The sequence below is a fragment of the Zootoca vivipara genome, chromosome 7, assembly GCF_965207765.1.
Source record: "Zootoca vivipara chromosome 7, rZooViv2.hap1.1, whole genome shotgun sequence".
NCBI classification, from domain to species: Eukaryota; Metazoa; Chordata; class Lepidosauria; order Squamata; family Lacertidae; genus Zootoca; species Zootoca vivipara.
In genome coordinates, this window is record NC_142590.1 from 36,459,637 (window position 1) to 36,476,889 (window position 17,253).

At 38.8% G+C, this 17,253-nt stretch overlaps 1 protein-coding gene across 1 annotated transcript in view; it reads right to left on the minus strand.

Annotated features, from left to right (window-relative positions):
* Window positions 1-17,253, minus strand: part of HOOK1 (hook microtubule tethering protein 1) — a 32,541-nt gene that overhangs the window by 10,597 nt on the left and 4,691 nt on the right. The window contains exons 2-15 of the mRNA XM_035122566.3: window positions 15,046-15,131; window positions 14,535-14,607; window positions 13,058-13,108; window positions 12,123-12,255; window positions 11,152-11,219; window positions 10,169-10,228; window positions 9,577-9,660; window positions 6,789-6,955; window positions 5,755-5,895; window positions 5,027-5,228; window positions 3,552-3,662; window positions 1,167-1,254; window positions 1,024-1,084; window positions 27-167 (exon numbers count right to left, since the gene is read on the minus strand). Of these exons, the coding sequence (XP_034978457.1) occupies window positions 27-167; window positions 1,024-1,084; window positions 1,167-1,254; window positions 3,552-3,662; window positions 5,027-5,228; window positions 5,755-5,895; window positions 6,789-6,955; window positions 9,577-9,660; window positions 10,169-10,228; window positions 11,152-11,219; window positions 12,123-12,255; window positions 13,058-13,108; window positions 14,535-14,607; window positions 15,046-15,131 (1,466 nt within the window). The remainder of the gene's footprint in view (window positions 1-26; window positions 168-1,023; window positions 1,085-1,166; window positions 1,255-3,551; window positions 3,663-5,026; window positions 5,229-5,754; window positions 5,896-6,788; window positions 6,956-9,576; window positions 9,661-10,168; window positions 10,229-11,151; window positions 11,220-12,122; window positions 12,256-13,057; window positions 13,109-14,534; window positions 14,608-15,045; window positions 15,132-17,253) is intronic.

The following is a 17,253-nucleotide window of genomic DNA, read 5'->3' on the forward strand; positions in this document are numbered from 1 at the left end:
TTTAAGTGTGGTGTGTGTGGGATCACCTGTTTTCAGTCTCTAATTCATTTATTGTTCGATGCTTTTGTTCTAGCTTCTCTTGAAGCGCCACAATTTGTTCATTTTCTGAGCCCTCTTGTTGCAAGTGGAGCATCTTGTTTTCATGCTGCAGCCGGATGAACATTTCTCTGAGGTTGAAACACAAAGTTGATAAACAAAGGTGTTTTGCAAGAAGTTTAACTTTTATCAGTGGCATTTTCCTCCAAAAGATATAACGAGGCATTCTGCATTACAATGTACAAGCATCAAGTATGGTTGTAGAACAGGTCATATGATATTATTTCAATTTCACTCCAATAAAAAAGCCTTGAATCAGAAGGTTGTTAATCCTATACCAGGCATAGGCAAACTCGGCCCTCCAGATGTTTTGGGGCTACTATTCCCATCATCCCTGACCACTGGTCCTGTTAGCTAGGGATCATGGAAGTTGTAGTCCCAAAACATCTGGAGGGCCGAGTTTGCCTATGCCTGCCCTATACTTTTACCTAGGAGTAAGTATCACCGAATTCAATGGCCCTTACTTCTGAGTAAGCATGCACCAAATTGCACTAAGTGGTAGTGATAGAACCATACAAGTACTGTAGAGGTTTTTAACACTCGCTTCCTGCTTTAAAGCAGCTCCTAATAATATGTGTGTTCAAACTTTTCTCTTTTTTTAAGTTGGGAGGGGCGAGATCAAAGAAGCAGCTGGGAAGTGGGCCTGGATATCTGTTTCTCCAGGAAGGAAATTTAAAATGATATTGCCTTCTGGATTGGGACTCTAGAAGTAAAGATTCACACTGCAAAAAAATGTATGAAGTTGTCCATAAGAATCCAGTGGGACTTTCTATAATATTTCATTACAGGACAAGTTTATACAGTGAATGCACTCTGAGATATGCAAGTTTAAAACATTCACTTTGTCCATTTATGTCTTTTCAATTATTCAGTCACATGACTACATTCAAGCTCTCATTCCACAAACATTCTAGGCTCCTGTCTCACCTATATTCCACAGGCAGAATTTCAGCAGCAAGATTTTCGTAACTTTTCACAGCGGATGCATCTGAAAAGATAACAATAAAGTAATAAAGCTATCTATAGCTTAAAAAATAACATGATTCCACAGAAACAAAACAAATATATACCTGTTTGGTTCAGGTGATCCTGCTGCACCTGTGAACACCTGAGCTCTTCATTTGTCTCTTTCAGTGCATCACGCTGAACTATCAATCTCTGAAAATAAAACAAAGTTTAAGAGTGGTAAATGTGAAACATATTTTTTTCTTTGCTTATGTACTATCTGTTTTCCTCCCAGGGGTGCCAAGTGGGGCTCTTGAAAAATTCTGAAATGGCTGCCCCCCCCCCCAGTTCCATGGTGGCCCCGTGCACATGCCGCAAGGTGTGCTGGCATCAGACGCACAAGCCGTGGGGTGTCCACATGACACATCCACATGCCCCACAGCTTGCCTGAGTGAACTGCCACTGAAAATGTCCTGTAATGAGTCACTGCCAATTGGGCAGCTCCCAGTGGCGGCACCACCATCAAGGTTGTAGAGTCCAAGATTGTTGATACTGGGGAAGGTACACTTTTAAGTACTCTGGGTCCCAAGTAATTTAGGGCTTTCTATGCTAGGGATGTGGGTGGCGCTGTGGTCTAAACCACAGAGCCTAGGGCTTGCCGATCAGAAGGTCGGCGGTTCGAATCCCTGCGGCGGGGTGAGATCCCGTTGCTCGGTCCCTGCTCCTGCCCACCTACGGTAGCAGTTCGAAAGCACGTCAAAGTGCAAGTAGATAAATAGGTACTGCTCTGGCGGGAAGGTAAATGGCGTTTCCGTGCGCTGCTTTGGTTTGCCAGAAGCAGCTTAGTCATGCTGGCCACATGACCCGGAAGCTGTACGCCGGCTCCCTTGGCCAATGAAGCGAGATGAGCGCAGCAACCCCAGAGTCGGTCATGACTGGACCTAATGGTCAGGGGTCCCTTTACCATAATGCCTGGATATAGCACTAAGTAAGAGCCTACTTTCCTCTAGCTACCAGCAGAGTCATCTGCGACTGGACCTTTACCTTTTATGCTAGCATTAATACCTTGAATTAGACCTGGCAGCTCGCTGGGAGCCAGTGCAGTGCTTTCAGGACTGGTGATACATAGCTCAATTCAGCTGCTCCACTTATCAGCCTGGCTTCAGCATTCTACACTAGCAGCAGCCTCCTGTCTTCACGGGCAGCAGCACAGCATTATAGTACTCCAGACAAGAAGTTGTAGAACATGGACAATTGAAGCCAGGCTAGTTTCTTTTCTTTTCTTTTGTTAGCTCCTTTCTGCTGAAGCTCCCCTGCACTATAATGAGTACCACACTAGAGACACCCACAACCTTTAGGTGTTTGAGGGACTGTAATGGATAAGGAGACCTGAAAACCTGAAATCTTACAGACATTTCATTCCATTTTGTCTCATCTCAAATAGGTTGGGGCCCATAGCTGGTAGAAAACTGGCAGAAACATTTACAAACACTTTTACTAGATTGACCTAAATATATACCTTGGCCTTTTCTGGTTAAACCACTGTTTAAACAACTATTCAATGTTTAAGAGCTCATAAACCAACATACAAATGCTTCAACTAGGAATGGGAGCGAAATTAAGTTTAGTTCACACTTAAAAGGTGAATCTATCAAATTTGTGAATTCAGAAACAATATGAGAACTGAAGCACAGCTACCCTTCAAAACTTTGCAATGTAGTTCTCCAACCAAAATGTTTTTGACAGCACATGTATTAGGGGAAAGTACATAAAAGTGAATATACTAGTGAAAATAACATGCAATAATACATTATATTAGGATAAATTGCTTGCAAAAATGAAAAAAGTAGTTTTGACACTAGTCAAAACTGCATACAAAAATGTGCTAGGAGAAATGCACACTATAACACTAACAAATTTTCATAAGCTTTTTTTATATAATTACAAATTGTTATAGAAATATGGAGAACTGAAGACTGGAAAAATGAGAAACTGAGTGAATTGAAACTAGCAGATCCTGTCAGCTCTGGCTTCAAGCAGTATATTTGCTGTGTTTAGCAAATATCATTTTTATACTATTTAATAACTATTTTAATTACAGCATTGCTGCCTTCTGCCTCTCAATCTCTGCAGGTAAATCCCTTGAAATTCAGAGGGTTACATTACTTGGCAAGAAGAGAAAATGGTCCCCATCAATATGGCATCCGCCTACCTATCTTGCACCCCAGGTACAGTGGTACCTCTGGTTAAGAACGTAATTCGTTCCGGAGGTCCGTTCTTAACCTGAAGCTGTTCTTAACCTGAAGTACCACTTTAGCTAATGGGGCCTCCTGCTGCTGCCGCGCAGCTGGAGCACGATTTCTGTTCTCATCCTGAAGCAAAGTTCTTAACCTGAGGTACTATTTCTGGGTTAGCGGAGTTTGTAACCTGAAGCGTTTGTAACCCGAGGTACCACTGTATTTGGAGAAAAACATATGAATACATTTCTATTACACTTTTAGAAGCTGTACCTCTTTCTCTTTAATTAATGCTTCATGCTTCTCTTCCAGTCGCTTCTGTTCAAATGCTAGTGTATCAGCTCTTTTGGATTCATCAGAAAGTTTGTTATGAAGTTCTTGGACCTTGTTTGAAAAGGCAAACACATGTTGTCTTAAAGGGCTTCTAAATTGGTTTCTTTAAAAATTGTACTAAGGGTGGGAGTGGGAAAGAAAGAATACCACCATCATAATTTAAGTGTCATTTAACACAAATGTCTTCATGAGTTCTAATAACCAGGTTTCCACTCCCTTTCAGCAACATTACAAACACCCTGTTTTAATCTAATAATGACTTTGTCTCCAACATTTAGCTGTTCATTTAAAACATTTCCAATGTACTCCTGACCACTATCTCTTTAGCAAGCAGACAAATACCATACTGTATCTTCAACTTCCATGTCACCAGATTCAGCTGGTATCATTTGAATTCTTTAGTGGAATATTCTACAAAGAAATATCCTTTTAATTTCTTTGGAGCCAAGTACCCTGACCCAGCTGCTGGTTGTAGGCATGCAAACTTTAGTCATAGCTGTCAAGTTTTCCCTTTTCTCGCAAGGAAGCCTATTCAGCACAATGGAATTTCCCTTAAAAAAAAGGGAGAACTTGACAGCTATGACTTTAGTGGGCACACTCAGCACACTTATAGGGGCTGAGTCACTCACTTTTGTGACGGGGCGGCTCTCTGTGTGTACTTACATAAACACAGAGTTCACCTCTGCAGTGGAGTACACTTCTAGGATGCAAAAGGAAAACAGAAAAAGGCTTCATAACAATATATTTGGAATAAATACAGTGGTACCTCGCTAGACGAATGCCCTGCTAGACGAATTTTTCGCTAGACAAATGGGTTTTGCGATCGGAGGTTGCCTCGCAAGATGAATTCGTTTTGTGAAAAATTCGTCTAACGAATCGCGGTTTCCAATAGGAATGTATTGAAATTCAATTAATGCGTTCCTATGGGCAAAAAATAATAATAATAATTCAATGCATTCCTATGGGATTCGCTAGACGAATTTTTCGCAAAATGAATTGACTCACAGAACGAATTAAATTCGTCTTGCAAGGCACCACTGTACACGCAAACTGCTGCCCCTGTACTGCCTCTTTAAAGATACGAGGGTAAATACTGGAGCCACTGTGCACTGGCAAGTGTTCCGTAGGGGGAAAATAACATACCATATAAATGTGTGGCAGGAATGGAAGCTGCTGCAAATTTGGGGTTGGCATGGTGGCGAGGCTTAAATTTACATTTGAATCAATTCTGATCCAAACACCACAACTTTTTAAGAGCTGAAATCATAGCTGCCAAGTTTTCGCTTTTCTCGCGAGGAAGCCTATTCAGCATAAGGGAAAATCCCTGTAAAAAAGGGATAACTTGGCAGCTATGGCTGAAATAATGAGGAAAAACAGAAGTACAAAGAGGATGTGAAGCAAAGCTTATCTCTTACCTGCCTTTTGTAAGTTTCTAGCTGGGCACGGGCTGCGTTGGCTTTCTTCAGCTCTTCCTCTAGGCTAACGGTATTGTGCATATACATCATATTTGTTTCCTGAAGTGATTTCACCTGTCTGCGGAAGTCATTCAGGTCCTCCAGTTTTTTGCGGTAAACCTCAACAGTTGACTCCAGCTTGTTCGTCTTGTCAGCAAGCGTCCTGTAGGGGCAATGCATGGACTGTATGTGTGTCTTACTCAGAAATAGGGGCACTACACAAGTTGAGTTCTTTACAAAATCATGTCTCTAACTGCTTCCAGAGAACTAAGTGCAAACGGATACATGGTTGTGGGAAATAGGATATGGTGGTTGTGGGATATTGCTTTTCATAGCATATAAGATATCCTTTTTTTTTTTAAAGTTACCAGTTGCATGCATGAAGACATATAAAAATCCATGATAGCATCTCTTAGTTCTTGGGATATTTCTCATTTTCAGGACTAGGACATCAAATATTACTTAGAATAGTTTTGGCAGCTTCAGTGATACAAACCCTTAATTAACATGTACTATATTACAATGTAATGTTCTCTATTGATCTCTTTGGGGTTTTAATATTTGCTCATTCTTGTAGGATTGATTATTGCAAAATAAAGTATTGCATAGTTTATAAGAAATTCCAAGCTTTTTCAAACTGTAGAACTGACACAGCCTTCAGCAGGAGTGAAACTTGATTTTTAGCATACCTAAGAACATCAATCTCATCTTTTAGAGCTCTTGATTCTTCTGCCAGAGAGGTCAGTTCATCATTCCGATGTTGAAGCTCAACCAGTTGTTTCTCAAGTTCTTCACAATGAACACGATAATCATCTTTTGCAGTTTCAAGCCTTTACATAAACAAAATAGGATTACTGAAAATGTTTCCCATTAGTCCCTTCTTTAAACACAAGTCATGTGTATTCCTTTACCTTACTGCACATTTATTGCAGTGGTGGGACAAGAATATTTAACAGTGCTTTATCAAGGGCATTTACAAAATCCCTTATGCGCATGAATACAAAGGGCAAGTTTATATAGATTGCCTGTCCTGTCTAAATAACATTTTTAAAATGTAGGTTTTGCATCTAGTCTGTTTCTAGTCTACTCATAAATTAGATTAAGGTGATGGATAAACTAAAGCTATTAAGACATAAAATAAAAACAAATAAGATAAAGCAACAGATTACAATAATTAAAAGCAGCATAATTATGGTAGATAGAGCCACAAATGGATGAGCAGGGAAGGGTATTTCCTTTGCCAACAGCCTGGTGGAAAAGGTATATATATTTTTTTACACAAGGCAAAATAAATAAATAAAAGACCACCAAGTAGTCTTTCTAGCTTTTCTACAGATTGCATTCCACAGCTTAGGTGGTACCACTGAACAGGTGGTATCATTAATTCCTAAACTATGAACTGCCCTTAGCGGCAGAACCCTAAACAAGCCTCTTTAAGAGATATTCACGAATGAGCAGTTAAATTTGAGAGAAGGTACGGTATTCCAGAAGCACACTTGGCTCAGGCTGTTCTGACTTTATAGGTGAAGCCACTGCAGCTACACAAAAATTAGAGTAACATTATATGACTGGTTTACTTCTACTAAGAACAATCAGGCTGCAGTTTCTGTATGAGTTGTAGTTTCTGAACTGTTTTCAATGACAACGCTTCAGACTGCATTAAAGGAGTCCATTTAAGAGTTTACTGGAAGTGATAGGGCTATCAAATGACAACAATCCATACCTGAAATTTTCTTCCTGTAGTTGCTCTAGTTGCATTTGTGCAGTGAAATACTTCTTTGCAACTGCAGTATTTGTATCATCAAGAGAACCATCCAGCTGGTCCAATCTGTCATTCATAATCTCATTTTCAGACATCAAACTGCTCTTTTCTTCTTGAAGGGCAGCCACCTAAAGAGGTAGAACCCACTTCAGGATTATGGTTCATCCATCAAAATAGCTGACGAAAATGTGCAATAAAAAAATTCCTTCAGTAGCACCTTAAAGACCAACTAAGTTTTTATTTTGGTATCTGAAGAAGTGTGCATGCACACGAAAGCTCATACCAAAATAAAAACTTAGTTGGTCTTTAAGGTGCTACTGAAGGAATTTTTTTATTTTACTTCGACCCAGACCAACACGGCTACCTACCTGTAACCAGAAAATGTACAAGTAACTGACCCCAGTGAAATAATGTGTTTCACAGACAAAATGCAGCTTAGCAGCAAAAAAGATTTTTAAGTGGTTGCCTTTGCTAAAGTTTAAGAACCTTTGCTATCTTGTATTAAATTATAGCATGCTTGCTTTTATGTACATAATCAAATTTTGTAGAAGAAAGTCCCATTGATTTTATTTCAGTGGATTTGTGTCTTTAAGGCTCCGGGCTTAGGCTGAGTTCCAAAGTAGACCTTCAGTTCATAAGGCAGCTACTGCCACTGCGTTCTTACCCCAGATAGCTGTAGTAAAACCTTTCATGAGACAAAAAGCCTAATCACTCATGCTTCCATGTGCTTATGAGCGGCAGTTCTACTGCCTTGTGTGGCTCAAATTCTTGCGTTGCTCTTTGAATCTACACATGGAACTGTCATGTGGCTATTTTCTCTCCACTCGCAGCAATTCAGATCTTGGCCGGAGATACCTTAACTTTGATTATACTGCAAGTCCTATCAGCCACAGTAGCAAAACATTACCTGCATAGAAAGAGACATTGCACTTCTGCATATTAGATGCTGGGATAAACAACAAGGGAAAGACTTCACCACCATGCTTTGCTTTTGAATGAAAAACCAGAAGGACTCTAGCCTGATCCAGTTTCCAGGCAATTTCCATTCGCTCTGCAGCAGGATGCAAGAACTGCCATGCTAGATCAGGCCAGAGTCCATTCAGATAAGGTTTCCAGGGTACAGCAGAAGTAGAAATAAAATGGCATGAGGAAGTCATAGGGAGAAAAATATTCCCAGGTTGGTAAACTGAAGATATAAAAGCTACATGGTACTAATACTCAGCAGTGAATGGCTATGGCAAAAACGAACTCTGGGAGCCATAAGACAGCATCATATCCAAGAACATGCATTTTGCAATTATTTCTGAAAATGCTGCTAAGATAAGAAATGGGAACACAACAGTAAGTATATTAACAGTCATAAAGGAGCCGCAGATTAAAAGAACAGAGCTCTTAAGCCTTTTCTAGTAAAAGCCATTGTGTTAATTTTAAAATATCAAACGTCAGAGCAAGTCACAGGTTAGTTCATTGGTACTTAGAATGCATTGTGCTCTTTGGGTTACTTTTCCCTGAAACAAAAAGAAACCTACCTTTCATAAATTCTTGTAAAGTATCATGGGAGACTGAGACCTTATAAGTGAATTTATTAACAATTAGTTTACGCAAGAAGCATTTTTTTTCTTGATTTTCAAATAAACATATATTCAGTATATCACAGAGGCATTCGTTAATTGTGTCAGGCTAGCCAAAATATATTTTACATTTTTTAGACTAGAGACAAGCAAGGTCAGGGTCAGGATAGACATTCGGCACTATTATTATTATTATTAATTATTTTAAAAAATCTACATTTCCCAAAAAACTTAAGGTGGATTACACAGACATGTTGCCCCTCCCTTTAAATACTCAGCCTATTCCTTTACTTCTCCTATATAAGAAAGGAAGAAACTTACAGTCCAACCCTATGCGTGTTTACACAAAAAAAGTTTTACTAAATCCAACAGTGCCAATTCCCAGTTAAGTGTGCACAGAATTGGAATCACAGTCATTTCTTCCTTCTGCCAGTTTAAATAACAGGAAATGTGTCCCTTTTGCGATGTTGGGTCAACTAGCCTCACTGGTCAGAATTCAGGCAGAAAAGGTATTTAGTGCATTTGATCTATAAATTCCTAATTAAAAACTCAATTGCACAAACTACTAACCGTAATGCAAGACAGAATCAAATGGCTGCCACAAAGGACAATATTACACAGTAAATAAGGTACATCCAACAACGGCAGAGAGGAGCACAGATGGAGATGTCTGGTTAGCAGATGCTATTAGAAAACTAATGGCTCTTCCCGTTCCCTGAAAACAATGGATCTCTGAACAGAGCATTACAGAGCACTACTGAAACTGCTACAGCCTTTTGAACCATTGCACGAGCACCTTAAAGCATCAGTGAATACCGGTAATTCTTCTGCTGGCATAAAGTCACAGATGGTGGCCTTATGCTGCTGCTCAGACCCCAGCCAGAAAACAGCCCTGCAGCTACATGGAATAAAGTGATATTGCATATTATCCAAGTTTCCAAAATGAAACTCTGGCCTCAGGAATGCAAGAAGAACCTGATACACAACCTTCTTCGCTATAAGCAGAGATAAGGCATTGCATGATGAACAGCACAACTCACAAAAAACTGTAGAACAGAAGAATCAACTATGTGAACTCTATAAAGGGGAAACTGACGGAAATGTGATTTTGGCAAACTGTTGAATTTACAAGATTAATCTACTTATAGAAAAGTACTTGGGAACAAATATGAGCTTACCTGTAGGTCTAGTTCTTGGCATCTCTGTTTCAGCTCTTCTTTTTCTGCTAGTACTTCATTGAGTTCTTCCAATGTTCTTTTCAGCTTCAAAATGTTGGAGAGTTTTTGTTTTCAGTGATTTAGCAACATATATTTAATGACCATACATACCCAGCAGCCCCCCCCCTACTGTGAAAATGATAGACAGGCACCAAATAAATAACACAGAACGCTAGGTAAATAGAAACTAAGTCTTAGGGAGTGTGACCCCCCCCCTCCCCTTTGATATTTGGTTCAAATCTGCTTCCTTTGAAGGCATTAGCCTGAATTTCACCTATCCTCAAATTATGGTGCTTTTAGTTATTCTGGGACCGAGACAACCAGGTCTTCAGGCTGTGAGAAATCTGAAAACCAGTCACACCTTGATGGTCCTGGTCTGGGCAATTCCCATTGCAGAACTCAAAGATCATTTTCATTCAGTGACCACTGTGTGGCTCTTAGGACAGAGAGAAATGACTGGGTGAACACAATGATAAATCCGCTAGGTGGAAACTTATGGTAAAAATAAAATAAGGGCTTAAATACTGCTGGAAACATTACAAATAAAAATTACCTGTTGCTCCAGATCGCCAGGCAACTCACTTACAAAGCCCACTATTTCTTTGCTCATCAACTGCAACGTTTAAAAAAGAAGAAGTGATGTACAACATATTTCTCTAACTTTTAAACTAATTGTCTAAAACCTTGAGCCCAACTAAAAAAAACAACACAACCTCTTTATGGGTTTCTAAGTTAGAGGCAGTTCCACTTGTGTTCTTAAATCTTCTCAAATAAAAATGACCCTTTTGCTATTGATTATATGAGGTATACTCTACTTTATGCTGACCCACAAGACATGTGTTAGCTAAAAGCCATAAAAAAATCCCACTTGTCTTGTCATGTTCTTTGTCTCCGAGATGCCAAACTGGCACAAACAATCTGAATCAGTCCAGTTAAAAGATCAAATTGCATTTCCCCCTTTAATAACACTTCATTGGAGATGTTCTATAAATATCAAAACATAAGACACACCCACCCAAATTTAGATAAATATAACATGGCACTTCCTATGTGAAGTTTAAAAAGTGCAATGCTCGCTAAAGCTAGATACAGTGGTACCTCTAGTTACAGACTCGATCCGTTCCGGGGTGCCGTTCACACCCCAAAAAGTCCATAACTAGAGTGCACACGCACAGCGCAATAGAGCGCTTCTGCACAAAGGCAAAACCCACATGTATACACTTCCGGGTTTGCCGCGTTCGCAAGCCGAAAAGACGCAACATGAACCTAACGCAACACGAGGTATGACTGTACATTTATGCAAACGCATGCCCTCTTTAAACCAAATCCCTCAAAATAGTGCCTGCAAAGAAACCAGAATTTGATCAAACAACTTACTTTAAACTATGTAGAAGATAGTAGGGTAACGAGAGATTCTGAGATAACCAGGATCAATTGTTTTGTTACTACTGCAGTCTTGGAGATCCCCTACCCTTTAATTTATTTATTTTTAAGAAAATGATTGCATTTTTAGTGTGTATTATAACTACTTCTTACCTCTTGAATAGCAGCCATAACAACATGTTGGACAGACTCCTCTAGTGTCATTATAACTTGTATATGCTCTACAAGATAAAATTAGCAAAAGTTTGTTTTCTGTAAGAAGAAATATCCTAAAAAACCTGGAGACAGAAATTATCCCTTTCACATGAAATGAGATATTTGCTCTACACCACCCCGCCCCCTGCAACCTTACTTCTAACCAAGTATTAACATTTCTGTAGTACTTATTATGGAAAATACTGCAGCAGGTTAAAGTATCATTATTAACATTTTAGCCAGACTGCAGTTCTTTAACTATAGCTGTAGTTAATTCCCTCTAAAATGCAGAAATACTCATCACCAAACATGTGGCTGTGGGATGGGTTCAGTTATATGACATTCAGAGTTACTCCATCATCAGAATTCTCTGTCATTCTATGTGAGGGTACAGATTAACAAGGTAATTTACACCCTTGGTTCTAAAAACATTTTCTTAGATGTTAGTCAAGAATTTAGCTCCAAGAAAATGCATTTTGGATTGCAGTTTTGGGTTGGTCAGAAGTCTGAAAACAAAAGTTAGAGCACACTGGAATTCTGAATCTCACATCTGATTTTATTTTTTTAATTATTATTTATTAAAATAGCATCCATTCTGTTAAACAAAAGTTTTAAAACATGTTGAGAACTCACATGCAGAGATCAAGGTTTTTAAAAATATTCTTTTAACTATGGGAGGGTGTGGGGCATGCACTGCAGGGAAGGGGGAGAGTTCCATTGCCCAAGCATAAATCATTGTACAGATGAGATGGTTTAAAAGGGTGGTATCCCAACTAACCTAAATTTCACTTCACAAATTATAGAGAATAGAGGGTGTGTGCCCTTTCAGTTTCATCTCCGCAAGCTATTTCATCACAACTTCTCCATGCAAGCTAGTATGATCTGTAAAACTCAGCAGAAGGTGGCTGATTCATAGGAAAAGCATTTACCTTGTTTCTTTTCGCAGTTGACCGCACAACCTAAAATAAGCTGCAGTAACCTGCCCAGCTCTACTGGATCAGAATGTTCAGATATCTGGCTTAAATCAGGAAGGAGATCTTCTGAAATCTGCTGACCTAAAAACTGCAGAGGAAATCTGTCATTATAATTTCATAATGACATGAGGGGGAAATTAGCCCATGAAGGCAGAATTTGTCAGATTATTTGGAAGGTAGGCAGAAGTTAAAACCCTCTAGCTTTTTTGTGGTAAAAGACACTTTCTTTTTGATCATGCATGCACCAAGTACATTTTACAGGGTCTGCTGCTGGAATTTATTAAAGTATATTAGAACCTGTCAGTCAGGAAAAAACTAGAGGGAAAACCCACACACACACACTTGAAAAAAATATGGCTGATGATCCATGTCTGCCATTACTTGATGATTAAGAGTGAGTAGGAAGTGAGAAAACAATTGTGTGGCCTGCCCTCAAGAGTTTCAGCAACTAGCATGTCCCTGAACCAGTGCCATCAAGTCTTGATGCTGCAAACTCTGCAGTGAGTGTAGGAAGAGGAGTGGTGGTAGGTAGCAGAGATTTGGAACAAGGGGCTGCTAAAGAAGGGAGGCAAGCAGCATGTAAATCTTGGCTTAGGATCTTGCTCATTTCACTAAATATTTTATATATTTGTACTAGCTTCTAAATGTTGCAACATCCTGCAACATAATGCATAAATATGTGCTTCCAATTTCAGGTGACAGAGTGCAGGGTGTGTTCAAGTTAGAAAAATGCAGAAAACCCCACCCAGATCAATTTTGCATGTATCTATTTTACATATGAAACAATGCCCATGATAAGATTTAACAAAAACACTACCAAACAAATTGAGATTTAGCCTTTGACTATAGTGAACAAAGTATTACTTTAACAGCTGCTGTTTTTTCTATACCTCATGATAATAATCTGTAATTCCTTGAAGAACCTTCTTCAAATTGCTGGCCTAAGAAGGGTTAAAAGAAAACATTGGTTATGACTGTGAATTCACTTTCCAAAGATTTTCCTGTATTTCACATTTGGTATTAAATGTCTCGAAGACAGCCTTTACTGAACAAATGTGACATATATGAAGATGATTGAATCTGGTGGACACTGTATTACTTAATATTACTATTATTACCATAAAACCAGAACAGCCTCAGGTGAAAGCAAAAAAACAATTACAAGTCCTTCGAAGAACATTTGGGTTCCTGTAAGAGATCAGTGTAAGCTGTGGGTATCTGAGAGATGGGGGCAACAATGGCATGAGACTTTTCCAATGCAGAAGTAGAAGTCTAAAGTGGGATTTCCATGCTCTCTGTTTTCAATGAGTTTTCCTGGTCACCAACATGCCTCCTCTATAGTGGATCAATACTAACGCTCCTTCCAGCAACCCCTCAGACTGTTAAATGCTGGCTGTAGAATCGCTAAGTGACAGTTCTTGAATATTTCATTTAAGGCAGTTGTGGCGAGTTACTACACACCTCAGGCACAGTCTCAAATGTTCAGATCATATGACTGTAAGCTGTAACCCTGCTCACATCTGCAGTATGACAACATTAACAGCGGGTTAAATTTCACTGCAGTATTACTTAGTCTCCAGGCTCAAATCTCTCTCCCCTCCTTTCCTCCATCTGCAATATGAGGGTGGGGAAAGAATACTGAAAAGTTACATTTCTCCGCCCACCCCCCACTCCCTGCAAACTGAATTTACAAAGCTTTAAAAAAAATGTATTTTTGTACTTATGAATTCAGCTTGAAGGAACTGCTATACAGTGGTACCTCTACTTACGAATAACTCCACTTAGGAATGTTTCTACTTACGAACAGAGCTCCATCCGCCATCTTGGATGCGGTTTAGATAGGATTTTTTCTACTTACGAATTTTTAGATAGGGTTGCTTCGACTTACGAATTTTTTCTCCCAATGCATTCCTATGGGATTCGACTTACAATTTTTTTTTACTTACGAATGTACGTCTGGAACGCATTAAATTCGTAAGTAGAGGTACCACTGTACTATATCTCTTGTGAAGGGATGTGAACACTGTTGCTGAATCATTGCCACAATAGAGGTTCACAATTTTGTTGCCTATGAAGAGCGGTCAATGTTAGCACTTCAATGAGAGAATACCACGACATCAAAATTGAGCAAATAAAATATAGTTGATAGAAGGTGATAATCTATAAAAGCAATCTGGGACATCAAGTGTACACACTGTTTTACACAGAAGGGCACAGAGCAAGAACTACCCTTTGATTCGGAATTTAACTTGCATGACCAAGTGGACTTAAGAAGAATAAGATGTATTCATTTTTATTTTGGGGGGGGGTATAATTTTAACTTTGAAATGTTATCTTTTGTAGACACACACAGACATTTTCAATTACCTTTATTCTCCAGTTGTCACCAACATCTTCTTTAATACGGCTTAGCCAAACTTTGTCAAACCAAGCAGCATCACTAAAATAAAATTAATCCATTTTTATTAAATATCACAAAAGTGATTGTAGTTCAGGACTGAATTCCAGTCCTATTTTTATTATAAAAGTATGTAGGAAAAGACTGCTGGTAAGGCAAAGTAGAGTTTCATAAATTAAAGTTTATACAATTACTGTTCCCATGTAAGTTTAACACACAAACACACATCTTTTGCCTCCCATTGCATTTAAAAATTTGAATTGCAAGATAAACACAAGTCTGGTACCTTATAAAGGAAGAAGGGTAGAGTGATTATGAAGAAAGCTCAGATGATCAGTTACAAAAGAATGAGATTTATTGTGCTAATATATTTTGCAATTGGGATCTGCAATGAAACACTGTCGTGTAGAAGAGAAAAACAAACAACATATATACAAGAAAACCAAAATAATTCAACACACACACTTTAAAGTAACTTACATTTCATGAAGTACTTGTGCCATGGCAACACCATTAGTTAAGTCCTGAACATCTTTGCAGGATTCAGCAGTATTAAATGTCTGTAACTAGAGGGAAGAAAGAATAAATATAACTATTTCTATCTAATTTGAAACAAAAGAAAATGCATACATTTCAGAACATTTTTAGCCTGCCCATATTCCAGTTCTCAGGTAAGGTTACAAAATGTTCAAACACAAATAATACATCCACATTTATTAAAAATAGCAGGTAAAAAAAAAGTTCAAATTACCAATTAAAATATCTAACAGATGCCTGGACAAAACACAGGGCTTAGCCAGGCACCCAAAAGCGAGGGTGTTAGCACCTGCCATACATCCAAAGGAGGGCATTCCTTAATTGCAGTTCCACTGTGGGAAGATTCTAGTCCTCGTTACCATCCGATGTATCACCCCCGGTTGTGGAACAATGAGAAGGAACCAGGCAGGCTGACACAGAGAGAGCACTCCTTCAGATACCTGGCCCCCAAGTCATTTAGGGATTTATAAATCAACATCAGCACCTTAAATTCAGCCCAGAAACAAATAAACAATCACCAAAAATATTTTAGGATCTGTGTAATGTGATCCCTGCTGGCCGCCCTGGTCAACATATGGAAGGCTACATTCTGCACCAACTGAAGTTTCCTGGGCTGTCTTTTAGGGCAGGCCTACAAAGAGCACAGTACAATAATCCAAAATAATCCTATCACATTAAGTATGTGTATAAATACGATAGCAGCCCGATCACCTGCCTGTATGCGTGTCACAAGGCAGTCTGAATGCTGAGTATAGCAAGCAGTTTGCCTGGAAACACTTTTTATTCAACCTAAGCAAGATTCACTATATACAGTATTGATATCCAGATGAATAGTACTCACAGCAACCCCCTCATGTGCAAATCACACACTAAGAGTAAGCCCAGTGAAACAGCTGCACTATACATTTAAAGCACAGTTTCTTCCAAAGAATCCAGGGAACTGTAGTTTACATAGCTTAATATACCATAGTTCTCAGAATTCTTTGTAGGTGGGGAATGAGCTTCAAATGTATGGTGTGGATGTGCCCCTGAAATTGGCATGGAGGGATCAGGAGAACCCCCCAGAAGAGCATGCAGGAGAAAAAGGGGGAATTGTTCTGTCTGGAAAGCTGAAGTGCCTGTGCTGATTCAAGGTTTACCAGCGAATTCTTCCTTTCATTTTCAGAAATCTACAACCAGATGGCTGCTTAGGTTAGACACCCCAAAAAGGTCTCTCTATGTGATACAGGGAGTTACAAATCACTTCCCTGTTTGCTATAAAGGTTAATGCTGGCCTACCTTGCACAGCTGTTGGAAGGCTACTTAGATAACTTAAGTGAAGCAAAATGAACAATCTCAAGTTCGTATAAAGGTCTAGTACTAGTAAGAGAGCAGGATTTTTTCTTAGGCAAAGGGTATCATTACAACAAATACATTTGTACATAAAGGGTTCAAGAGTCATACTTAATAGTAGATCCACTGAAATAAATATGAGTAACTTAACTGATTTCAATGGGTCTATTCAAAGTATTGATTTAACAAAATTTATACCCCACCTGATTATAAAAAACACCACCATCACCTTTTAAGTAATTTACAAAAATATAAAAGAACAGTTTAGTATGATTTCGTTGGATACCATCTAGAGAACTATTGCTAACTTGAAATTAAGGGCTTCAGTGTGAGAGTTCTGTCATGAACAAGCTGCAGAAGATAGTCCTAGGTTGCATTCCTGAACATATTTATTAAGGTTATGTAATTTAAGAAGGGTGTTTCTGTATGCTTTATACATTATTAAGTGAAGCATGAATCAAGTCTTTGACAGCCATACTTTTTCTTTTTGCTTGTGAAGACTGATTCAATAATCTTGAACTTTTCAACTAGATTACTGCACTGTAAGGATCTATCTTTAAATACTGACTTTTAAACATTTTTTTTTACAAAAAATGCAGCAGCTAGGTTCTTAAAGCTGGACAGTCAACACTGATCACAACTTTATTCTTTATGATATTCATTGGCTACAAGTTTCACTTGGTAAAACAACTTCCAACTGTACCCAGAAACATATATGCAAGGAGAATACAATGTATGTAGGCTACACCAATAAGACGAAACAACAGCTGGCCTTATGCCATGGTTTTTGGGTCTGGGATCCATCTTGGAACCACTCCT